The sequence below is a fragment of the Antechinus flavipes genome, chromosome 6 (genome assembly GCF_016432865.1).
Source record: "Antechinus flavipes isolate AdamAnt ecotype Samford, QLD, Australia chromosome 6, AdamAnt_v2, whole genome shotgun sequence".
NCBI lineage: Eukaryota > Metazoa > Chordata > Mammalia > Dasyuromorphia > Dasyuridae > Antechinus > Antechinus flavipes.
In genome coordinates this window covers 74,571,197-74,597,196 of record NC_067403.1, presented here as the reverse complement: position 1 = coordinate 74,597,196, position 26,000 = coordinate 74,571,197, and the positions used below count along the sequence as shown (strand labels likewise).

Below are 26,000 nucleotides of genomic sequence, written 5' to 3'. Positions count from 1 at the left end.
ATCAAAGCCTCTTGTGACTGTCAAGGACTGTGTCTCTTAAGTTGGATCCTCTTCAAAACCTTCCCTTCAACTTCTTTTGTCCAAATGGACAAGGAAATATTTCAAATTCAACAAATTAAACTGGCAGTTTCCCCTACAAATTAATAAATATCACGTAGTTCAATGAGAATTGCATCAGCCATGTCCCAACAAAATCGGTCACTTTTAACAAATCCTAAAGACCATGGAGCTGGGAAAGGACATCTCCAGTCTAAAGCTCCTTTCTCTAGGAGTTGCTCATCAGTTTCTTAATTAAAGGCATTCTCAGAGCTGGTACTCTTTTTAAAATCATTTTGTTGGTGACCTGCTTTTTTAGGACATTTTTGTTTTAATAAAGGACATCTATAAAGGATTTTATGCAAAAGGCGTATTGGGCTTCCAGATAACTAAGCTGAGTGTTTTAACGATGAGTGATATGGCAGATCCTTGGAAAGTGAAACAGCCAGCTACACTCCATGGTATAAACAAGCATAGGATATACACAGTGATGCACATATAATTAAGACTTTATGTCCTATCTGTAAAGCTTTTTAAGTAAATAGAAATTATTACTTGTTCTTTCTGACAATATTACACAGTACATGCTTTTTGATAAATTGTGCAAAAAAAGTACACAGATTAAAAGGAAGGTATTTCTAGCACTTTAATGTCAACTTGGCCAAATATTTAGGAGAGTTAATTTCTTTGGAAATGAGATTGTGCCATCCTAAAGAAAATGAAGTCATTAAAACTATATTTTTATTTTCATTTATCAAGGTAGACCAAGCTATCAGAACTGTCAGATTAAGTCTCTTATATCCACAGTGAAATAGATGGCTGGGGCAATTACCCAAATAGTCGGAACAATGGCTTTTGTCAAACATTGGGCATGGAAATCCCAGCAACATCTGCCCCAAAATACAAGGTATGGTCAGTCACAAACTTAATCCCTCATGTATCCACTGGGTGCCCATACCAAATGTGGGCAGCATTTGAGAAGGGGGGGGGGACTTTATCACTGCCAACAACATAGTGTAGTGTGTGAACTGCAGCCATTCCCAATGATGTATTATGTAGCTACTCATCTAAAACCTAGCCATGGAATTGAGATCTCCTTGGAAGCTTTTTCAGAAAAGAAAAGAAAATGTTCTAAAGTGGTTCTGCCCTCTTTATAAGAAATTATTAACTACTGGAGCCTTTAACCAGAATGTTTAATACATTATCACTATGGCCAATTCAATATTATGTGCGTATAGTTACACACAAATAAATTGGGGCAGCAATAAATTAAAGTAGCACTATGAGAAGATGGTGAAGCTTCAGTACGTGATGTGGAACTTCCTCCCTATGCCAGAGGAACCAACCAAAAAAGCAGGAAAGCAAGCTTAAGAACAGGCTTCTGGAGTGAGACCCAGGGAGAGAAGGGGAGGAGAGACCATGTGGTATCCATGAATTGTTTCACAGCATCAATCAGGCAGCATCATTTAGGCGATTTGCATGAGTTCAAAAACGGCCTCAGACACTCGCTGTGTCCAGTAAGTATCTTTGCCAAGAAAACTTCAAATGGGGTGATGAGGAGTCAGATACAATTAAAAATGATTGAACAAGCCATTGGATGATACTCAGGACTTCCAAGTAAGTGATTTTATATACAGAGGGCTCCCTCCACTCTTCGGGAAGCACTCTCCATGGCTTTCTGTGACTACAATTTATTATCCAGTAGTCATCTGTAGTAGGAATGAGGCACTCTGGTCTGGATCAGGCCGGCTCCTGGCCACAAGACAACGTCCACGGCTGGACGTCCCCATCCCCAGAAGCCTTTGCAGTATGGTTGCAATACTTGTCAGAGCTGGCACTTACTCGATCTAACTTTGTCAAACCAAGAGTTACCTTCATTCTGTGATGAAGCCCCATCTAATAAAGGGTGGCAGCAGAGGCAGAGAAGTAGAAGGAGGGGATTCAGAAGCTGAGCTGAAGGGGACAAAGGAAACGCTGAGATTCAGCAGGCAGAGCCAAGATCCGTTTAGAGTTCATAGGCAAAGACTATGACTGCATGATGGCTAGAAGGGAAAAAAAGCTAGAAAAAGCATTTCATAATTATCAGGGACATAAATAAAAGCAAATAAGAGAATGCCTGTCCTCAAGGAACTTATAGTCTAGCACCGCATAAAAGAATGTACGAAATGGGGTGGGGTAAGGAAGGAGGTAATTGGGGCAGGTGATAAAGAAAATGAAGGAAGTTCCCAGCAAGAGGGACTGAAAATAGCCTCCACCTCAAGTCTCACACACCCATCCATCTTTCTTCCTCCTCACCTCTCAGCCACAATGCAGCTCTATTAAGGTGTTTAGAAGCATATTCTCTTTTGCAGGTAAATGTATAAAAGGGGGGGAGGAGGCTGGAAATTTAAATAAAGAGTTGAGATAGTTCATAGGAAACTCCGGGCAGACTCTGCTGCAGAAAGGACAAAGAAGCCATAGTACTGGACTGACCTAGATTGCCCTCCACTCCCCATTCCCCAATTATGCCCAGAATTGCTCTATTAATTGCAGCGCATAAGAATGTGAACAGCCACCTGCTTGTCCAATGGCACTGAGCAATCCGTGGAGGGAAGATGGAGCTCGGGCTAAAGCAGCAGAGCTCTAGCTGCACACCCGTGGACTGGCCACCCAGACGGCCATCGGAGTAATCCATCAAAATAACACCATTTCATCCCTTGAAAAATGGATGTCACCACCCGGTTCAAGAAAATACAGGATTCAGCGCCTGCTGCTAATCTTTTCACTGCCTAAAAATTAACTCCCTTGCCACAGTGAGGGAAGAGTAGGAAATAATCAGTAATAATTCCTGTTACTTTGAAGTACCCTGTTAGCTCGCTGTCCCCAACCCCCAAGAGGACAGCTTGTTGGTTCAGTGCACAGAATGTTGTGTCTCAGGTCAGGAAGATTCATCTTCCCGAGTCCAAATCTGACCTCAGACACTCGCTAATTGTGTGACCCTGGACTCAGTTTCCTCATCTGTAAATAAGCTAGAAAAGGAAACGGCAAAGTGCTTCAGTACCTTTGCAAGAAAACCAAGAGTCACACATGACTGAGAAATGACTGACAACAAGCCCTCCTCCCCTTCCCCAACACTTTCTACCGTGGGGGTTGACCACAAGTTTCAAAAGCTGATTGCCTCTAACCCTTCCTAGAGCTGCGTGATCAGAGGTAACCGCTTGTACTAGTCACACAACAGGAAACTGGAGCAAACAATCTCTGGGGCTGTACTTGTCAGCAGGCGAGAGAGAAGAGGGAGGCTTTGGATGCTCTGGAGCACTTGGGGACCACAGTCCGTTCCACTGGAATGTCGTGGCTAATTCTGATGGATTTCAAAATAGCGCTGGAGCTTCCAGGACCATAGAGAGGGAAGGTAGAGAGCTTCCATGAGCTGCCATGTGTAAAGCTGTAAGATAAATGCAGTATTAAATTCCTACCCTTTTCTTACTCCTGGCTCCTCCTGCATAGGAACCTAATTCACATGTAACATTGCAACACACCTTGCAGGTCACACAGTCCTACATCTTATTTTACAAATGAGGAAACCAAGGTTCAGAAATCCTAAGGAACCCAGAAGCAGTGACTGCCAGAGTTGGGATTGAAATCTAAGTTTTCTGGCGCAGATCTGCTCACTTCATTCCATTCCACTCTCACAGGCAGAAATCTGACCAACATAATAAACAGATATTACAGATCCACCATCTGTGGGTCACGGACTGAGAGCCACCTTTTCCCAACAATGGATGATTTCCAAAAAATCTGCCTCTCTGTAAAATTGACATTCCCTGAAGTGGAATTCAAACCAATTTTGCATTTTCTTGTAAATATGTTAGAAGAGTTCATTAGTTAAAAAATCCTACACTTAATTGGGTTTTTTTAACCACATAAATTAATAGTTTCATTGGAAGTTGTATTTATCCTCCACCTAGAATCAACAGCACTGGGTGCCCAAAGGACTCACTGTATGAAAGCTGACTTATCAATCATTTATCTACAGGTGACATAAGCAGGGATGTGCTCAGGCCTACTCCGGTAGAACTCCTTGTTAAATTTTCAATGTGAGGTGAGCACTTCCACCTCAGAAAAGGCACAAAATCAGGCCTTTGTTTATTGTTTTGATGACTGTCGAGGCTTAAAGTGATGGGAAAATTATTAATAATGAAGATGAAACAGAAAAGTATCCTAGGCATTTTTTCCTGGAAAGCTGATTATTAAATATTTACCGGCACACTCCTGGACACAAGGTTGGGACAAAGGATCATTAATACAGATGACGAGTTACATTCAAACTGACAGGCTTGAAGTCTGGACTGAATTCAGCAAAATGGAATAAAATGCACCATCTTACATTTGGTGTTAAAAAACCAACTGAACAAGAATTACATTAAATTCAAATATTTAAGGTCCTGCCACATCCAAGCTAGCAGGCTTAGCTCTAAAGAGACAGACAAATATGAAAAACAATAGAATACTCACCCTTGAGAAATTCTTAACCTATTAAGGCTATAGGAGACCTCAAAGACAATTTTATGTGGAAGAAAAAGATCTGGGATTTGTGTGACTACAAGCTCAAATAGCATGGTGGAGCTACTAAAAAAAAAAAATCAGTGCAATCTCAAGGTACAGTAAGAGTAATCAAGTGGAAATCACAGTACCCTTATAATCTGAACTAGTCAGATAAGTATGTGTGATGCTTGGGAACCATGTTGTAAAGACACTTGACTAACTGGAATATGTGCAGAGGAAAGTGATAGAAAGAAATCTAGAAACCGTATCCCATAATGAAAAATTTTAGAAACCGGCACTTAGCCTAGCATATAGAAAGCAAAGGATGAGACGTGATTAATCACGCTCAAGTATTTGAAAGGCCATCATATGGCAAGTCATTCTGTGAGCTTCCCCCACTGCTCCATGGACCATTCAATAAGAATTTAACTAACTCTTAGAGATTTTATAGAAAACCTCAGGGAGGATTTTGGTCATCTAGTTCAGGGGCTAACCATAGCCAGAACTCTTATTAAACAAGGGTTTTGACCTTGGATTTTTAATATTTCAATGGCTCCCTTTCAATAATTTGGTTTGCTTTGTAATTCTAATTTATTTTATTTTATGCATTATTTCTGAAAACAAGTTCTGGGGAAATGTCTGTGGGCCCTATCAGACTGCCAGAAGGATCCATGACACAAAAAATCCAACTCTAGTAGCATCCTCTCAGGTCATAGTTTCCATCCTCTCTGAGAAATTCACAATATTAAAAAGAAGGTGATTGTAAATTATGATCAATAACACAGCGTGGCTCCTCTAACGCAGCAGCCATTTTACAACGGGGCTCCCCTGGATCAGTCCTGACTACACGAAGCCAGGCTGTCCTTTTTAGGGCCTCTCCCACTCACAGTAAAATGCTGAATGGCTTCTCCTCTCGACAAAAACTGGAAAGCATTTAAAAGAAAACAAGTTACACAGAATTTCTCTGTTATTCAGTTCTTTTTGATATGTTTCTTTCCTCTCCCGTGAATTGGGCTGCATTACCAAACCTTCACAGTATAGATGGAGTGACTGCAAAGCTGATAAATCATCCTCCAGCACCAGCCCAGCCTTTGAGGGAAGGCCGTTCCAATCACTTCTTAGGGGAAAATGACACTGTCAAACAGATGAGCTTACCTGCGTCCCGGGCTCAGAACCTGCTAGAGGGCCTGAGGATGCCCCGGCCGGGGTTTGGGTCCGGGGGGCTGGCAGACGGGAGACTGCCTCTCAGGGGAAAGCTCAGGCCTTGGAAGCGATCCACTCGGACTCGGGCAGCCGCTGCCGAGAGCATCTGGAGCTCATTTGTGCCTGCTGTGGGAGGCTGAGCCGAGGGAAAGACATTTCGGATCCGACTCTGGAAGGCAGGCTTTCCGATGTGAACAGAAAGGGTTTACATGAACACAGCGGTCCCCCCATCCCTGATGGGACAGGGCCGTTCCCGGGGAGTCTGCGACACGGGGGGAAGGCCATTTCGGATGTGTCTGAGAGGGGAGAGAGGAAGGCGTGGAGACTCACATTTGTTCCTCTCCCTGCCATGGCTCTCCAAGCCCCTTACCACTGGGCATGGGACAGGGATGACTCTCCCCCAAGCAAAAATGGAAATATGTGAGCTACTCAACAGTGGCTCCCAACTGCCCTTTTCAGGTGCAAACTGTGGCTTCCCCCCATGTCCAGATTAGTTCTGAGGAAGGCCAGGAGCAGAATATAGGATGAGGAGATGATGGGGAAGGGAAGGTGGAAGAGTAAGAACACAACATGGCATGCCGAAGCTACTTGGGAAACTTGGTTCTGGACTCATTGAAGAGAGAGTGAGAAAAAGGCTCGTGGCAAGGCCGCAAAGCCCCGCTCCCTCCCTCCTGTTCGTGGGGGGCTCGGACAAGCACAGGAGGGGGCCGCGGGGGGCTGGGAAGCAGCGCTGGGGAAGGCCGCCGCTAACGTGCCAGCTGTTCCCCAGGAATTCTTCCTTCCCACCCACTCCCCGGGGAGCAGAAGCAGGGCTCCATGTTTACAATTTCTAGGCAGGAGCCAGTGCCAACCCCAGAGAAAAAATGAATTTCAGGCAATAGGGCTTCAGGTTCATAAAACATTACAAGGATAATGAATTCCAAGTTCTCTCCCCACATCATGACAGGCAGATCCAAGAGTAAATTAAATTTTATTTCATTTACAGAGATTTTGGGGGGGAGGACAAGTCCGTGTACAAATGAGATCCATGAGATAAGTGAAGCTTGCCATAAACATACGTGTGCCCTGTCTAGGGGAAGTGACGGAGAAAGCTGATCTCGATGCAGGTCTGCAAACCTCCTCTCAGCTGCCACTGGCTCAGCCTTGATGCATCAGCTCGGCGGCAGCTGTTCCCACTCATGTCAATCAGGCCGACCAGCCGAGCCCTGCTTTGGCCCGGGCGCCGTACCGTACCTGGGATGGGGGAGCACGGCCGCCCCACTCCTCAAGGGGATTCTTCTGCATCCCAGGTAGGTCCCAGTCCAGAACCAGGGCCTTCCCATTCGGAGCAGGGCCGTGAAAAAGGAAGAGCCAGAGAGGTCCGCGGCCGCAGAAGAGCATTCAATCATGCAATCATTCTTCTCCAGTGAAAGAAACTAAGGAGTCCCATTCTCGCCCCTCTTCCCTCCCCTCCCCCCCAATATCCCACCCACCCCCAACCCCGTTCAAAGCAGGGATCTGAACTCTTGTCCGACAGGTTCACCGGGTTCCTGGTCACATAAGCGTCTTCCTCCCACCCCCGAGCGGGGTAAATCAGTCCTACGGTAGACCATGGATACCATGGTCAGTCTGCGTGTTCATAGGCCGGGAACTAGAGCAACTTGACATAGTTTTGTGGAATCAGTCCTCTCTTGCCATTCAGAGTTCCTTCTAGCCAGCCAGGTTCCCTTGAAGTTTGAACTGAAAGCAAAGAGGAAAAATAAAGAAAAAGAGAAAATCTTTACTCAGGTACTTAAGACACTCATATTCCTGTGCATTCCTGTAGGAGAATCATGGATCAAAGCTTCCAAACTTTCATTCCTTTTTCCAATAAACACTTATTAGGCTCCTACTTAAGTGTCAGATACTGGGCTAAGTCAAGACAAAAAAAAAAAAAAAACAAAACAAAACAAAACAAAAAATCTAGTCCAATCACCCTTATTTATTTTATAGATGAAAAATCTGTGGTCCAGAAACACTGGTTACTTGTTCTAGGTCACACATGCAGAAAGTAGCAAAATCACATTCAAACACAGTGCCAGGCACACAGTAAGTGCTTAATAAATGCTACCTGACTTGATCTACATGTCATAAATTTGGGTCGTTTTCTATTTTACCATGATGGCGTTACTTGAAAAAAGTCCTCCAGAAAATTCCAAAAAATGGGAATTAAGACCCGCCCTTTGCCATCCAAAGTTCCCTAGAGCCAAAGGTTGAAGGGCAAAAGCAAGTACACTAATTTAGCTGGGCAGGAAACAGGCTGGGAAACCTCACCCCAGCCCAGCACTTATAAGCCAGCAGTTACAGGTATAGACCTAGCGGTCCAAGGAGTACTAAGTTGAGCCCGACAACAGCTGGTGTACAAAATAAAGAGAAGGTGCCATAAGACCGTCAAAGCACTAATGAGTTTCAAACATAAGGAAGAGAAAGTCTGCAAATCAGAGACAAATGAACTTGACCTTAATTCTGGGGAAATTCTACCCTTCATCATAAAAGAGGGAAAGAAATGGTTATTAGAGTTCAGAGAGCCAATCTGGCTCCAGAAGGAAGAGGTCATGCCAGAATGACCTTATTCGCTCTTTGGACAGGGTTTATGGAGCTGGGAGATCAGAGAAATGCCGTGCTGGCCATTTAGGTAGGCTTTAATTTTTCTTCAACTAATAAGCACTTATTTTTTCTCATTCCCCCCACAAATGGGGGGGGGGGAACAAAAGAAAAACAAAAAACATAACAAAAATGCACAATCAGACAAAAATTCTAAAACGGACTTTGTCCCAAAACCCTGCATCTTGAGTCCATCATGTCGTTAGGAGACAGGGAATAAGCTTTATGGTCCTCTGGCATCATGGCCGGTCACTGCATTAATCAGCGTTCTCAAGTCTACCACAGGCATTTATTTTTACAACACCATTGCTAAAGCAAAACAGCCTTTGGCAAAGCACTGGAGACTTATGGGAAAGATGGAGAAATGGGGACTGGATAATATAATCTGATTAATTTGGAATTGATGGGATGATTGCACTCAAAATAATCATTTAATGATTCAATGCCAACATGAGAAATATCCAATGGAGAACCCCGGAGAGCTGTGCTCGGTCTTATGCTGAGGGGGTGTCTGTATGTGTGTGTGGGGATATATATGTGTGTGTGGATATATATATATATATATATATATATGAATATACATTCCCATCCCTATATATATATATATATATATATAGAGAGAGAGAGAGAGAGAGAGAGAGAGAGAGAGAGAGAGAGAGAGAGAAAGAAAGAGTATATGAGGCTAGATTTGGACTCAGTTTCTCCTGACTACAGGCCCAGTGCTCTATCTACGGCACCATCCTGCTCAATATTTATCAATATCCTAGATAAAACACGGTACATTCACAAAACTTGCACAAAACAGCTTATACACTGTTGAGATTTTATGGCTATGGCAATGGACTAATTCTAATCACATGAAATTCAGAAGATAGAAATATAGGATGGATATTCTAGATTTGATTTTTTGAAATGTTTTTTTAAGAGATTTTTTAAAAATTGTTTTTTGGGAAAAAGCTCCACCCCGGGATGATCTTCAGTTGCTCATCATCCTAGATGGTACCAAAGGCCTTCCCCAAACAAAATGCCCTCCTTGCATATTCCCCGGCTTCATATCTTCCCAGAGTGCCATGCTGCCCAGAACTGAACATCATCCCGGGACGGAGCATGGGAGGCTGATCGCTTCCTTCATCCCGGAGGCTCTGTCTCCCTGAATGCATCCCAACCACCACAGGTTTCTGCTGCCAGAGGGAGATAACAGAGCTGGATTTGGAGTCACGGGGACTAGGGAAACATCACTTAATTTCCCTCGTCTATGAAAGGAAGGAGGACTGGTCTAGCCCCAGCTTTTTCGGTACTATTGATTCTTATTTACTAAAAGACCTCAGTTCTTTTTTTTTAAAACCACCAGACAAAATATTCAATGATCTTAACCAGATATTCTCCATCTTGTATTTGTGGTTTTAATTTTTTTTGGAATTTTAGCATAAGATGGCACATCTCTTCCTATTTAAATTCAACTTATTAAAACTCAGCCGTAGCCTTTTCCTCCCCAAGTCTGATTCTCATCCAAGAGAGAGACGCCAGGTCAGCAGTTTGAACCTGGGCTTTTTCCCTCTGACAAAAATAACTTCCTTGCGTTCCCCTGCCTTTCCTCAACCTTTCCTCTTAGCATTTAATTTTCTCCCTATTTCTACTAGCTGGCATCCAAAGCCTGCCATTAAGGTCTGGGTCTGCATCTTCATACTTGAGCCACTTAGAACAAGTCACTTCCCAGCCTCAGTTTGCTCACCTGTAAATTAGGGGTTTGTATTAAAATTTAGATATTCAATAAACTACCTCTCTTTTCCATAGCTTAGAGGTGCCTGTGCTCAAAGGAGAGGATCTGGCCAGTTCTTCACTAGGTAAAACAAAGGAAGCAATCACACATTCCTATGACTTCTCAAAAATACTGAGCTCCCTGGCTTCCTGAAGGAAGGATCCGGGGTTCCGAGTTCTAGAGCTAATACTTCCCAGTAACATAAATCCTCACGCAGCTCTCTCCAGGATGAGATTTCCAATACTTAGAGAACTGTCTAAAGGCCCATTTTCCTCCAGTGTTACAAGGATGAAAGAGGAAGCATTTTTCAAAAGTTCAGAAGGATTGTATCTCCATTCCCCACTGCTAGTGTCTCCTATTTTGTAACAGACTAACAGAGATCAGTCCTGGGTTCAAATCTTCCCTCTAAGAACCTTGTCATCCTATGTAAATCATTTGACTTCTCAATGTTCTCAAGCAAATCTGTTTGTCGAGCTTTAAGCTGCAGAGCTGGTACCAATTTGCACAGGATAGAAAAAGGAAGGAAATGGGCATTTGTAAAGCACCTACTGTGGGCTAAGCATTTTACAAATAGAATTTCACTTGATCTTCACAACAATCTTGAGGGACGGGTATTGCAATGATTCCTAGTTTACAGTTTAGGAAATTCAGGCAAACAAAGGTTAACCATCTTACTCAGGGTCCTACAACTACTAATGAGTATCTGAGGCTGGTTTTGCATTCAAATCCTCCTGATTCCAGAGCCAGTGCTCTAGTCCAGTGGTTCTCAAACTTTTGTTCTCAGTATCTTCATGTTGTTAAAAAACTATCGAGGATCTATTCAAAGAGTTTTTGTTCACATGAGTTATATTTATAGCTATTTACTATATTAGAAATTAAAAAAAAGATTTTGAATTTGTAGACCCTCTGAAAGGGTTTCAGAGACCCCAACAATTCTTTGGACTACACTTTAAGGACCACTATGTCTAGCCACTTGACAGCTTCTCTTAGCTCCTAAAAGGGGGTCTCTTAAGTGTTCAACCAATTTCCAACAACCCTTTCTATCTATAAGTGAATGATCTTCTACCTATAAACAAAAAAATCCTCCAAAAATATACAGTAAAGCATTGGACTTAGGAGTTACAAAGACCTGGATTCAAATCCTGCCTCAGATACTTATTTGCTGTGTGCTGAGGGTCAAATCCCTTTACTGTTCTGTGCCTCCTGCTTCCTCATCTGTCAAGTAATGCGGTAGGGGCTCAAGGGCCTCTGGGATGACTTTCCATCCATGATCCCATGACCTCTCTCTTCACTCATCCCTCAAGCCCTGGACCAACAGATGCAGGAGCGATCCACGGCTCTAACAACAAAGTTCCAAATGCCGCGGTGGCTAATGCAGCCTGCTCCAGCAGCTGGGCACGTGTGTGCATTTTACTGAATAGACTCACACGCCAAATACATTCAGGCTGGCCAAGGAGAGCGGGCCCCCGGCTGGCTACGAAAGCCAGTCTCCCCAGCATCCTCCCCATGCTTAATGCTCCTACTGAAGGGGCTGCTCCCAGACAGCATCGCTGTTGTCACAGTAACTAATGCATTTTTATAATAAGAGCACAGATGAGGAACCTTCTGAACACTCTTATGCATGACTATCAGATCAAACACTCCCATGAAATGCGTGCCTTCCATCTACGAACAAAGCACCTAATATGCCGGGCGCCCTTCGCTGGGGTTGGACTCCTGAGAAACACAGAGCGCAGAACGATGGGGGGTCCTTTTCATGGCTAAATCAATAGAAAGCAAACCAGCAGCATCCAAGGGAGGTCAGGCTCCCGAGGGGCAGCACGGCACAGTGGACGGTGCCGGACTCAGAGTCGGGAGGCCTGGCTCGGACGCCTCCCGGCTCTGGAAGCAGGCTTCGAGGTTCAGGGCACTCCGTGAGACTTTAAGGCTGGCGGAGAATTGTGCTCTTTGTGGCAAAGGGAGTTCTTACACCAGTAAAATTATACTGACTTAAGACTGTGAAGGAGGGGAAAATGAGGTAAGCAAATCGGAGGGAGCTCTGTAAACAGCAAGTTTCTTGACATCACATCAACACTGCTAAAGAGAGAGACATTAAAACCTACGTTTCACCTTATTTGACACACTGAAATAAGATACTCATCCCGCAAAAGAGATTGGGAGTCATTAAGAATTGGAGGAGACACTTGCTTTTCATTCCAGCACTTATGTATTATTCAGATAGCTTCTTGGTGCTTGAGGGGGGGGCCCTGGCTCTCAAAGCCTGGGCCATCATCCTTGGCAGCTCCTTCAGGGTCAAGAACAGGTCTAGCACCCAACGATGGGGGTCCCAAAGTCTATATCATTCTCCTTGCTAGGGTCTGTAGGGTCAAGAACAGGTCTAGCACCCAACTATGAAGGTCCCAAAGCCTATGTCATCCTCGTTGCCAGGGCCTGCAGGGTCAAGAACAGGTCTAGCACCCAACTACAAATCTGGACCTCCTGGCTCTCAAAGCCTGGGCCCTCTTCCTTGGCAGTGAGGGCCTGCAGGGTCAAGAACAGGTCTACAACCCAACTCTAAATCTGTTGTTCAAAGATACAGTTTGTTAAGACCAGAAAGGTTCTATCTTCCTTTGGGTCAGTCTGCCTCCTGGGGCCTTTCCCTTTCCCCTTTGCCATGTGGTATCTACCATAACTCCACGTTTCCCATTCCCACTTCCCTTGCAGCTAACTCTTTTAGGGTACCCAATCCCATTTAAGATTTATCCTGCCAGCTAAGGGCATGCCCTGATTTCATGGGGTGCTCCCTTTCTGTGGGTAATTGTGAGCTCCACTAAGGAACTTGTCTTTCCTATGACCTCCTGCTCTATTTCATATTTACCATTCCCAGGGACTATTGTATCCCTTCATTTTGTCTGTAACCTTTTTACCTAAATAAATCTACCTTTTGCCTCCCAAAATAAAATAAAGTAAATAAAATAAAATAAAAGACCAGCGAGGTTGAAAGGACTGGTCACCTCAGATGATGTGTTTTCAGGAAATCACCTCCGGATGAGAGGCAGTCTCCTCACAGTCTACAGGAGAAGCACACCATGAACACGGGGGATTTAAACAACTAAGGCATGTTCCAGCAAGTAACGTAGGTGAGAAGACTACCGTGTTACTGTTACTCCAATTCAACAAAATTGTATTAACTGCCCTGTCTGAATCCGTAAAGAATTCAATGGATGAAAAAAAAAGATATATTATCCAGAATAATGGCTGCAGGAAGATGGTCATCCCATGGAGTGAGTCCCTCACCTGAGACAGGGTAGTGCAGATGGCCAATGAATTGAGCCCAAAATGCAACAGATAGATGGTAGGTTGGATGACCTCTAGGAAACTACAATGCCTTCATTCTACAGCCCCACATTGATCCTAGGAGCAGTGGGGAGAAATTTGAAAGGGGCATATTTAGATTTGATGTAGTTAGGAATAATTTTCTAGCTATTAGAGCTAAATCTGAAAGTGGAATAGGCTCTTTCAAAAGGTTACAGTTATTTTTAATGTGATTATAATTATAATTATTATTATTGCTTTATAATATCAATATTTAATAATGGAATATATTTACAAATTTAATAAATTCATAATAACAATAATATCTCAAGGGAGCCAAATACACACAGTGGGTATGAACAAGCCGGCCAGCCACCTCAGCCATTATCCAAGGAAGCATCCCCTGAGCAGCTCCCTCCATCAGTCGCCACTCCCTCACATTAGAATGTAAGCTCCCTGGGGGAAGGGGCCAGCTTAGTTTTCTCTCTGTCTCTCAGTGGCCTGACACAGTACAACCTTATCGTGTGTACATTGCCGTGTATTCTAACTATGGCCTGTGCAAAAGAAGCAGTGCAAGGTAATCCACTGCAAAAGCATGGAACAATGGAGGAAACACTCTATCTTTAGAATAAGAAGTTCTTAGCTCAAGTCTTTCCCCAGCCTTGTTGTTTTAGGGACTCTGAGGAAGTCACCCTTCTTCCCATGGCCTCTTATCTATAAAATAAAGAAAGTGGATCAGATGATTCTTTCCAGTTTCAGATTCTGTGATTCCTTAATCTTTGTGTATGTTCTAAAAAAGTAGGTAGGGCTTTCCTGTTACTTAGAATAAAAGAAAATGGCTGATTTGCCCAAGACCTGCCCTGCCTTCAGACAAGGTCTAGTGGTGAACCTGGACAAGAAGCAATCAGGATGGAAAGACGGGAATGAGCTAAGATTTGTATCAAGAGAAGGAGCACCCACACAGAGGAAAACATAGTTCCACTGGCACATATGGGTAATCCTGACCACTGTACACACCACACTGGTTTTGAGCTAAATGCACTAAATTAGGGAAAGACAAATGACATATGTAACATGTAAAGGACTGCTTGCCATCTGGGGGAAGGGGTGGAAGGAGGGTGGGGAAAAATCGGAACAGAAGTGAGTGCAAGGGATAATGCTGTAAAAAATTACCCTGGCATGGATTCTGTCAATATAAAGTTGAAAGAAAGAAAGAAAAGAAAGAAAGGAAGGAAAGAAAGGAAGGAAAGAAAGAAAAGAAGGAAAGAAAGGAAAGAAGGAAAGAAAGAAAGGAAGAAAAGAAGGAAAGAAAGGAAAAAAGAAAGAAAAATGAGACAAGTAAATCAGTTAGCTCCTAATACTTGCAGACACTGAATTTCTTGATATATCAACACAGCTAAAGAGAGGCCACAGAAGTTATGGAGAACATTTGAAGTCCTGAATTCATTTTCCAGAAGGGAGTCACTAAGAATCAGAACAGTCATGCTTTTAGTCCTAGGACTGCTTTGATGAGTAAAGTGAGCCCTAGGAAATCAAGGGATTAGCCCAAAGCTTAAACCCACATCTGTGATTCTGCTTCGAGCATCCTTTCCACCACGGCCGGCTTTCTGCCTGGCAGAGACACTGTGGGACGGTAACTGGAGGGCCTGGAAGCCCCGATCTCGCCCCAAAGGCTGACCAACTGGTCACTTCCTCCCCTGTGCCTCCGGTTCTCCCTCCAGACGATGAGAAGATTGACCTTAATGGTTTTTAGGATCCCAGCCTATGCCCGATTCCTAACCCGGGTTCTCATGTCGAGCCATCTGGATCAGAGCCCGCAATGAACTGCTCCACAGCATACGTACCGTCTTCAAAAACTGCTCCTATTTCAAACGAGAGCTCAGAACTGTGCTCCGCCTCGCACGGATAGACGGCCCGAGCCTTCCGACTCACCACACTGGAAAGGAAGCGTCAGAGACACAGATGGGTCAGAGGGGGAGGACCGGGGCAGCCGAGACCCCCTGCAGCAGGCTCCTCCAGCTCCCCAGTTGGGCCAATCCCTCCCAAGCGAAAGGACAGGGAAATGAGGAACATCAGGAAAAGCCGCAGGGTCTGATTCTCAAGGCAATGATGGGTTTCAAATCCAAGCCTTCACCTCGGGGAGCTCAAGCTAAGTCGCTTCCCTCCCCTTCCTTCCTCCTGCCTCGCAGGCTGTCAGTGGGCTGCCCTCCCCCTCTCATCTCACGGTGTCAAATCCACAGGGGAGATCTCCTTCTGGAGCATTTCAGTTTGTCATTAGGGAAACAGAAGGCAGCTCACTAGAGGGGCACTGAGAGGGTGAGAGCAGCACATCCCGGGCACTCAGGGGGGAATCCCTAATGCAGATCTGTTAGAGAGGAAGGTCTAATCCCAAGCCCTCCTCCACGGCCTGGGCAGCCTGATTTAGGGAGACTTTCCTGCTCAGAGGCTGGACGAGATGGGGAGAGCTCCCGGGAAAAGGGCATCCTGGCAAAGGCCAGGCTTCGAGCTCTCCCAGGTGAGGGGTAAACAGGCCATCGAGGCAGAAAAGCTTGGGAAAGGTCAGGGGCTGATTTCAATTCTCTCTAAGGTATTCAAGCTGGAAAACTAAAAACAACTTAAAAGGGGGGGGGTCTAGGTTTGAGTCCCCCTTCCGACATGTGGTGGTTGTGGGTCCCCAGGCAAGACCTCACCTCTCTCAATGGCAGTGAGGTACACAGGGGACAGAGCACTGGGAGCAGAGACAGGAAGACTGGAGTTCAAAGCCTCGGGCAAGTCCCTTAACCGGTGTCTGCTCCAGCTTTCCTGAGGTTAATAATAAGGGGGCTAAGAATAGCACCTAATTATATGGATGAGATGGAATATTGTTGTTCTATAAGAAATGACCAGCAGGATGATTTCAGAGAGGCCTGGGGAGACTGACATGAACTGATGCTGAGTGAAGTGAGCAGGACCAGGAGATCATTGTACATGGCAACAACAAGATTATGTGATGAACAGCTGTGATGGACTTGGCCTTTTTCAACAAGGAAGGGATTTGGACCAATTCCAATAGACTTGCAGAAAAAGGTCTATCTGGACCAAGTGTGGATCATAACATAGTATTTTCACCTTTTTTTGCTGTTGTTTACTTGTTTTTTTTTTTCCATTTCTCATTTTTTTTCTTTTTGATCTGATTTTTCTTGTGCAACATGATAAATGTGGAAATATATTTACAAGAATTGCACATGTTTAATCTATACTGAATTGTTTACTGTCTAGAGGAGGGGAGTAGGGGGAAGAGAGGAAAAAAAATTGGAACCCAACGTTTTACAAGAGTGAATGTTGAAAACTATCTTGCATATATTTGGAAAAAAAACTATTAGTAAAAATTAAAAAACCACAATAATAATAATAATATCACCTGATTCTGAGAATCAAATTAGATAATACTGGTGAAAGTGCTTAGCACTTTGCCTGGCAAACAGGAGGCACTATTTAATGTTTTTTTTTTTTCTTTCATCCTCCCCTCATTCCCCATCTATAGGTTTCAAGTCTACCAGCCTTAGTCCAGCAATTATTCTTAGTGAATGAAAGGTAGGGAAAATTCATGAGATCATAAAACAGTAAATTCATCATCTGAGGGAAGCCTGGAACTACAGTGTTAGGAGAGCACTATGAGGTTATTTCCACTTGAGGAAGATTGACTCAAGAAAAAAAGAGTTTTTGAGTAAGTGCTAAGCACAAAACTGAGGGAGATCCAAGGATCCAAAAGCTCACCTTGAGTTTCCTTTTCAGAAAGGAAGCAGCCCCAAGGTCCAATCAGCCTAAAGCCGGCGCCTCATGAGCCCTTGGATTCAAAAGCTAATACAGCCCCGGTAGAATAGCTTAATTGGACTTCAGTTCCCTGATCTCCAAAAAAGAAGAATAATCCCCATCCTGCTTCACACCTTCAGAGTTTGTTGGGAAGAAACTACTTGGTGGAACAGACATAATTAAGGCACATTCATTGATTTCTGCCCTTTGTCCCCACTCCAAACCCGGACTGACCATCATACCTTTCTGTTGGCTTGTCTGCCACCACGGCAGGAGAGGAGAAGCAGAAGGAGGAGGAGACCGGTGACGAGGGTGCTGCAGCCGGGTGGGCGCTCAGGCTGGTGGGAGACTGGGGGTTTAGCCACTGGACCATGGGAGGGCGGGCCTGACTCGGGCTGAAGGTACAAGAATAAAAAGGTAGGATTAACAGGTGATGATACAAACAAACCTACGTGGCGAGAATGTCGGCCCTGTCTATAAAGGGAGGACAATTCTGCAATTATGGCAGAACTATGTTGCTCTTCCCAGACCCATTTATCCTTCTTATTCTGTGTTTTCTACCCTCATATATTTCTCTTTTGAGATACTCACACTAAAGAACCAGCTATCCCTTATCCCAGTGAATCTCAGTGGAGACTGGATAAATATGAACTTTCTTGAACAAACCAAAAATGGCAGCATCCCCAAGAGTGGGTTAAAGAAATAGAATCTCATAGGTCTAAGGCACAGCTCTCTGGGAAGGGGTGGGGAGGGAATGTAAAGGGAAAATTGGGTGAGATAAACACAAAAGCTATCAATACAATTTATTTTTAAAAACCTCATTTGACTTCCTCAAGTGTGCAGATCAATAATTGAGAAGAATCTTAGAAGATGACCTATCCAAGCCAAGCCCTCTGATCTACAGTTCCCTAAAGCCAAATGTTTAGCACTTTTAACTTTCAAAATCTTTCCCCTCTATTTTATCATTCTGTCTCCCACTTTTGATGATCTAAACAGACTAAGAATAGCACCTAATTATATGAATGTGATGGAATATTATTGTTCTATAAGAAACGATCAGCAGGATGATTTCAGAAAGGCCTGGAGAGACTTACAGGAACTGATGCTGAGTGAAATGAGTAAGAAACAGGAAATCATTATATATGGCAACAACAAGGCTATACGATGATCAATTCTGATTGACATGGCTCTTTTCAACAAAAAGATGATTCACAATGATCTTGTGATGGAGAGAGCCATCTGCACCCAGAAAAAAGGGGTATGGGGACTGAACATTTAGATCACCACTAGAAAAGTACAAAGTTCACTTACTTAGAAAAGGCCCATGAGAAAATTACTCAGAGGAGAAGCAAATCAAGGCCAGAAACTATCAGGTGAATTAAACATTCTACACTCTACAAAATGTTCTTTTTTTCCCCTCCTGAATTAATTGGGGTTAAGTGACTTGCCCAGGGTCATACAGCTAGGAGGTGTTAAGTGTCTGAGACCAGATTTGAACTCAGGCCCTTTTGACTTCAGAGCTGGTGCTCTGTCCACTGCACCACTTAGCTGCCCTCAAATGTTCTATTTTTTAAAGACATCCTTTTGACCACTCTCAAAAAACCAATCAGTGTACACCAATTACTCAATAATTAATTACCAAATAGAAATCATTTTTTAAAACTCTTCAACCAGGCATTCTCTTCAGAATTATTATTTATCCTACTGGCATGAAAAGCGCTCAGCTTGGTTGCCCTTTTCCCCTAATCTCAAATCAATCTCAACAGGAACACAATCAAATAGTTTCCCATCAAACTCAGCTGCCCATACCCATTTTCCCATTTTAATTGTTGAAAAAAAATTTCATTTTTTTCATGCTTAGAACTCTATAGTCATCTTTGATTCCCTTTTCCCTCCATTCCTAATTCCGATTTATTGCCAAATCCCATTATACTTTCTCCCCATATTTGTCACTTTCTCTACCTTTCCATTATTATCACACCCTGGAATCCTAGGTCACTCACTGTACCTTGTTTCTCAAAGCCTACTACATTCAGTCTGATTCAATAGTTCTCCCTTAAATATAATTTTTACCACGCCAATTCTTGTCCTTAAGAACTATGCCTTTGAAGGTCTACTAAACTACTCTACACTCCTCATTCAGGCTTTCAAGTCAATTAATCAAGCAGTGATGAAACTCTATGTTCCTTGGTTTCCTCATGTGTAAAACCAGGATTTTGATAATCCAAACATTCTGGAGAATTTGGATCTATGCCTCCATAATAAAGGCAATCAATCAAGAAGTGATGAAACTCTTTATTCCTTGGTTTCCTCATCAGTAAAAATCAGGATGTTGGTAGTCCAAACATTTTGGAGAAGAATCTGGATCTACGCCCAAAAAGTGAAACATCTGTACATACTCTTTGACCCTCTATCCAAAAACATCAAAGAAAAGAGAGAAGGAGCTAACTGTAGAAAAAAGTAATAGCAGCTTTTTTGTGGTGACAAAGAACCGGAAATCAAGAGGATGTCCATCAATTAGGGAATGGCTGGACTAGCTGTGGTACACGATTGTGATGGAATATTACTGTGCTATAAAAAACACATTAAGTGGGAAATGAATATAAACTGCTTGCATTTTTGTTTTTCTTCCCGGGTTATTTCTACCTTCTGAATCCAATTCTCCCTGTGCCACAAGAGAACTGTTTGATTCTGCACACATATATTGTATCTAAGATATACCATAACCTATTTAACATGTAAAGAAAGGACTGCTTGCTATCTGGGGGAGGAGATAGATGGAGGGAGGGAGGGGAAAAATCAGAACAGAAGTGAGTGCAAGGGATAATGCTGTAAAAAATTACCCTGGCATGGGTTCTGTCAATAAAAAGTTATTTAAAAAAAAAAAGAAAAGAAAAGAATTTCGAAGCAAGTTTCTCTAACAAATGTCTCATTTCTCAAATATATAGACAATTGAGTCAAATTTTTAAAACAAAAACAAAATTTTTAAAACAAAATAAAAAAAAATAAGAGGAATTTCCTAATTGATAAATGATCAAAAGAAATGTACAGTTTTTAGATGAAGTAATAAAGCTGTTTATATCCATATTTTAAAAAAATACTCTCACTATTGATTGGAAAAATGCAAATTAAAACAATTCTGAGGTACTACTCAATTAAGAAGACATAAAAGAAAAAAAAAAAAAATGGTGGAGAATATGGGAAAAATGAGACATTAATGCATTCATTGTTGGTAAAATGGTGAACTGATTCAACCTTTCTGCAGATTAAATTGGAATTTTACTCCAAGGACTATAAAACCATATATACTCTTTGAAATAACAATATCTCTACTAGGTATGTATCCCAAAAGAGATTTTAAAAAAGAAAGAAAGAAAGAAAAAAGAAAGGAAGGAAGGAAAAGAGGGAAGGAGGGAGGGAAGAGAAAGAGAGAAGGGAGGAGAGAAGGGAAGGAGGAAAAAGGGAAGAAAGAAAAGAAGGAAGGTAAGAAAAAGAAAAAAGTCTTCATTTTCCACAGTTCTTTGTTAATCAACTATTTTTATCTTCAATACTTATATATTTTTGTTACTCCCTGTATAGTTTATATATCTGAATTTTTTTTCAGATATTTTTTTGAAAAACAATTTCCTACAATCAATCATTTCCTTTGATATATTTTGATGGCCTTTAATTTCTGGCTTGGTTAAGAATTTCCTTTCTAACCATTTTTTTAAAAAATTATAATCTTTAATTTGGGGGTCATTAATTATCTTTGATGTTATTGTGGTACGTGGTCAAAAATGTTGCTCTAACCCTAATCATGTTCAAACATTTAACATTTTTCCCTATAGGTTTTGTTAAATACAATGTTGAGTTCTTCACCCAAAAAAAAAAAAAAAATTAAGCCTCTCTGATCAAGATAATGATCCAAGATGATTCTTTCATCTATTGTCTTATTCTCTGAATACCTTATTTCCCTGTCCAACCCCCTACTCATGGCCAATACAAGGGATTTCACTCAAAGAATCCCATCAATTTAACAGCGAGCTGTATCACTAACTCCTGGGATGGTCAGAGCTCTTCAGTGTTTTCTTACGAAAAGGAAAAGAAAATTAAATTAGTGGAAATAGGAAGGGCTGATGGGAGCTGAAATTTCAGGTCAAACACTAGCCCTGATGCCTCCCAGCAATTATCCAAGGCACTCCTCTGAGAAGAGGAGGAGTTGTTCTAACACACCTCCTATCTGTTTTTCCAAGTCATAAAGAGTCCAGGAATTAAATAACAGCCATCCATCTGCCTGGAGGGAGGACAGATAAGGCATGAAAATAAAACAGCAGAGACTATATTTATAAGGGCCTTTCAAAGTAAAGATCTAGGGAGTTTTACCTTTATTTTCTGATTAATCTTCACATCTTTGAGAAGCAACTTTTATAGAACAGAAAGAGCTCTGAGGTGAAATTAAACCTTTGTCACTTTGTCCCTCCCACTAAGTGATCTTGGGTAAGTTGCATCGTTGTAACCTCAGTTTTTTTCTCTGTATAATGGGAAGAACCAATGCTTGTAGCTATGCTCACAGGGTCATTTGTGTGAGTCCAATTTATTCATCAAAGATTTATTAAGCACCTAGGCACTGGAGACACAAAGATTAAAAGCAAAATGTTGAGAACTTTATATTTTATTATGAGAAACACATGTACACAGAGAAAAAATATACAATATAAAGACAAAGTAAAAAAGTGGGAAAACAGATGGGTAGTGCCTGAGTTTACATGATATAAGGCTCAGGTGAAGAAAGTGAGGAAGTTTAGCTTGGAAAAAAGCAGCCTAAGGGAAGACATGACAGTTATCTTAATGTATTTGAAGATTTGTTACATAGAAGACAGATTATACTTATTATTTTTGGATTATGAGGGCAAAAGCAGGAGGCGAAGGAATGAAGGAAGGAAGGAAGGAAGGAAGATAGGGAGGGAGTAGAGGGAGGAAAGGAATACACAAATTTAAGCTTGATATAAGGAAAAATCTAACTAATATAGCTTGGTTCTTGGTCATGACTCCATTTAGGGTTTTCTTAGCAAAGATACTGAAGTGATTTGCCATTTCCTTCTCCAGCTCATTGTACATATAAGGAAACTGAGGCAAACTGGGTTAAGTTTGTTTTTTTTTTCCCCCCCAGGGTCACACAGCTAGGACATATCCAATAAATTCTGAATTCAGGTTTTCCTGACTCCAGGCCCAGCTCTCACTCCACTGCCATCTTGCTCCTACTCCATTAACACAGCCAGGTCCCAATTAGTGGGAAGAATGAATCCTATGAAACGGTCACTTGTTTTGACTCCATATTGCATTTTTCCATTGACCAGGTTTTCTATAATTGGGATCTGGCCCTGGGATTCATTATTGCCACTAACTGGGGTTAGATGGGAATGAGCGCCACCCAACCATGGGCTGCCCTGGTGGAAGGCGGGCTCCCTCCTGGGGGTCCGTAGCTGTGGCCAGAAGCCCATCCATCGGGTTCACTGCCATGAACAATTCTTTTTCAGCATGGGGTGGGTGAGAAGGTCAAAGGAAGCTGTCCAGACCTAAAATGCTGGCGTTTGATGACTGTGCTCTCCTCCATCTGAGTGGCCACAAGGACCCTTAGAGGACCTACCTCTCCTCCTCCCTGAAGGTGAGACCCAACATCCATTCTAAGGTCATTCTTCCAGAGGCTGGAAACAAAGGCCCTTGCGCCTCCAAAGCCTCCAGGGCCTCCTTCCTCAGGTAAACAGCCGCTGAGCACCTGGTCCTCTTCATGAGGGATGGAGCACCAGGCCTGAAGTCGGAGTGAACCGAGTTCACATCTCGCCTCAGACTAACTTACTAGTAAATCACATAACCTCTGTGTGCCTCAGTCTCCTCATCTGTGAAATGGAGTAATAACAGTACCTACCTCACAAGAATGTTGTGAAGCTCAAATGTATTATGTCAGCAAATCTTAAAGCAAATACTAGTACTAGGTGATAAATGGCACTTATCATCATCACCATCATCATCATGGAGGTCCCCAAACCAAGTGTCTAAATCCTTGTATTATAGCTAGAGAGAATAAGTCATAATTCTCCTATGCTACATAAATGAAGCAGCAGCAGGTGGCACAGTGGATAGAGTGCCAGGGCAGCAAAACCTGAATTTAAATCTGGCATTGGCTGTGACCTAGCTGGATGGCCCTGGAAAAAATCCCTTAAGCCTATTTATCTCAGTTTCCTTATATATAAAAATAAGTTGGAAAAGGAAATAGCAAACTTCTTCAGGACCAGGAAAAATTCCCCTCTCCACCCACTTCATTTCCATCTATCAGGTTCACTTACTCAAATGCAAACAAATTGTCTCACCTTTGAGAAAGTCCTTATCCAATTTTTTCAGCAAAGAATCATCCCATTCCTCTACCTTAATCTCCCCACGTCCTCTATCTTTTCAACCAAAATTCCCTCCACTGCCTCATTTTTAACATCAACACGGCTCTCCCGAGTTCACGACATCCTTTGCCTTCTCCCAGGTGCCCAAGCCCAGGAACAAGCAGAGATCAAATAACTGTTCCCCAGACCCACCACACTCCCTCCACTAGCTTTCCACTTCCCTTGGACCACACTCCCGCCGTCCCTCTTGCTGTTACCCATCGTTCTCAGAGGTATCCTCCTAATCTTTTCAGTGAACCTTGGAGTCCCAGCTCCCATCCCTCGTGTTAGCCTGAGGGACCTTCAACGTTCACATTCAAGTCCACCTAGCAAGTTGGCTCTGTCATCCCCAATGACATCTTTCTCCACTCTACTTTTTCCTCATTCTTCCTAAATGTGGAATCGGCCTACTTTAATGCCATTATTACAAGGAGTATAAAGTGTAAATATATGATCTAATCCTTCTGTAATCAAGAATTCTCAGTTCCTGGGACAGGAATTCAAAAACTGAAATGAGGAGGGAAGGCAGAACTGAAACGCAGTTTTTGAATTCCTCTCTCTCCTTTAAAAAGTCTGTTCCAAATGTGACATCCTCCACAAACCTTCCCTGAGCCCCTAATGAGCAATTCCCCTCACTGACCTTATCTAGTACTTTGTTTTGGAAGTATCTAGTGCATGTGTCATATAATATTGTGTGTCATAACATATATTATATATAATATGCATATAATATGCATGTATATAATGTATTATTATATTACGTAATATGTTATATAACTATACACACACACACACACACACACACACACACACACACATATATATATATATATATATGTAATCTCAAGAAATAGTTCTCACATCCTCCTACTAAGTAATACATTAAAACGTAATGGTCAGGAATTCCCAACTCCTCCACACCACCTCCCCTAAGTATCTCATGTTCTGCACACAGTAGGTACTTCAGCCAGTCAATTAGTATTTAAGTGCCTGTCTTGTTCCAGGCACTTGAGAAAGGCAAAAGAAAGAGTCCATCCTCAAGGAGCTCACATTCTAGTACGAGAAACAACATGGCGACTGCTTTGTCACACGAGATAGATAACCTGGAGACAATCCATAGAGGTAGGGACCAGCATTACAGGGGATCAGGAAATGTTCCTTCTCATAGAAGGTGGGGTTTTATCTGGGACACAAGGAAAGCCAAGGAAGCCTGGAGACGGAGATGAGGAGGGAGAGAATTCTGGCCCTGGGTTGGGGAGAGGGAGGTGACCAGGACTAAGATAGGACATTAAAACCAGCGCTGCCAGATCAAAGAATATGTGGAAGGGAAAAAGGGTATGAGAAGACTGGAGGGGGAGGGAGGCAGCCCAATTTTTAATCAATATCCACACTGCGTTCCTGGTACCCAGCTATAAAGAACACTTAAATAACCAGAGTTGGCACTGGCGAAACTCATTGATTTTATTTAAACTTGAATTGAAGATCAATTAAAAATAACAACCTAAGTACCACAAGCTTCTTAAAACCCATGGTACAATTGACTGAAAAAGGAGGAGCTTTTTTAGAAAGACTAAAACCACAGTTACCAAGAAGGAAATAAATTAAGGGGGTTGCGAACATATCCCTTTGTTGGCTGCCATCTTTCAAATTTAAGAGCAGATTGAAGGAATCTTCCCTCCTAAAGGCTGAAATGAAGGTAATCCATCCAAGGGAGGGGAAAGAGACCTGACATAATCTTCCCCTGCAAAGAAATGGCATCATCTGGCACTGACCATCTGGGGCAGAAAAGAAAAACAAGAAGACTATTGCAAGGAAAATAATCCAAGGATCGGGTACCGATATTCAGAGATAAACTCCAAAAAGATTTTATTGTACATTCATCGGGCTGTTTCTAAAGTCATTGGGCCAAAAGGGAATTTTTTGTCTCCAGAGAAAAGATGGAAGAAGGGAAGGAACAAGAAGACAGAGACAAATAGACAGAGAAGAGAGAGACAGAGAGAGAGAATGAATGTGCATATTTACTCACTCAGAGTAAATAAAATAAATAAATCTCTTCCAAGAAATGGGGGCCATGATGCACTTAGAAGAGGAAAAGGCATTTTAGAAATAAATAGGGAGGAAATTTGATCAGTTCCATGGGAAGTGAAAAGACTAAAGGAGAAAGGCGAGGGCTTGAGTGAAAGGAGTAATTGTGGTCTCTGCTGTATATCAGACACTTCTGAATAGACCTGGAGTAGGGAAAACCTGGATTCAAATAGTACATCACTATCTGGGCAATACCTGGGAAGCTATTCCCTCTCTGTATTTTAGTTTCCTCATCTATAAATGGCAGCATTATACTTCATGGTCTCTAAGGT

The 26,000-nt window shown here is 42.5% G+C and overlaps 1 protein-coding gene across 2 annotated transcripts in view; it reads right to left on the bottom strand.

Annotated features, from left to right (window-relative positions):
• Positions 1–6,714: 6,714 nt before the first annotated feature.
• ARHGAP10 (Rho GTPase activating protein 10) overlaps positions 6,715–26,000 on the bottom strand; it is a 345,140-nt gene continuing 325,854 nt past the window's right edge. For both annotated transcript variants that reach the window (XM_051966160.1, XM_051966161.1), the window contains exons 21-23: positions 17,473–17,625; positions 15,283–15,374; positions 6,715–7,482 (exon numbers count right to left, since the gene is read on the bottom strand). In XM_051966160.1, coding sequence (XP_051822120.1) covers positions 7,394–7,482; positions 15,283–15,374; positions 17,473–17,625 — 334 coding nt within the window. In that variant the 3' untranslated portion in view covers positions 6,715–7,393. The remainder of the gene's footprint in view (positions 7,483–15,282; positions 15,375–17,472; positions 17,626–26,000) is intronic.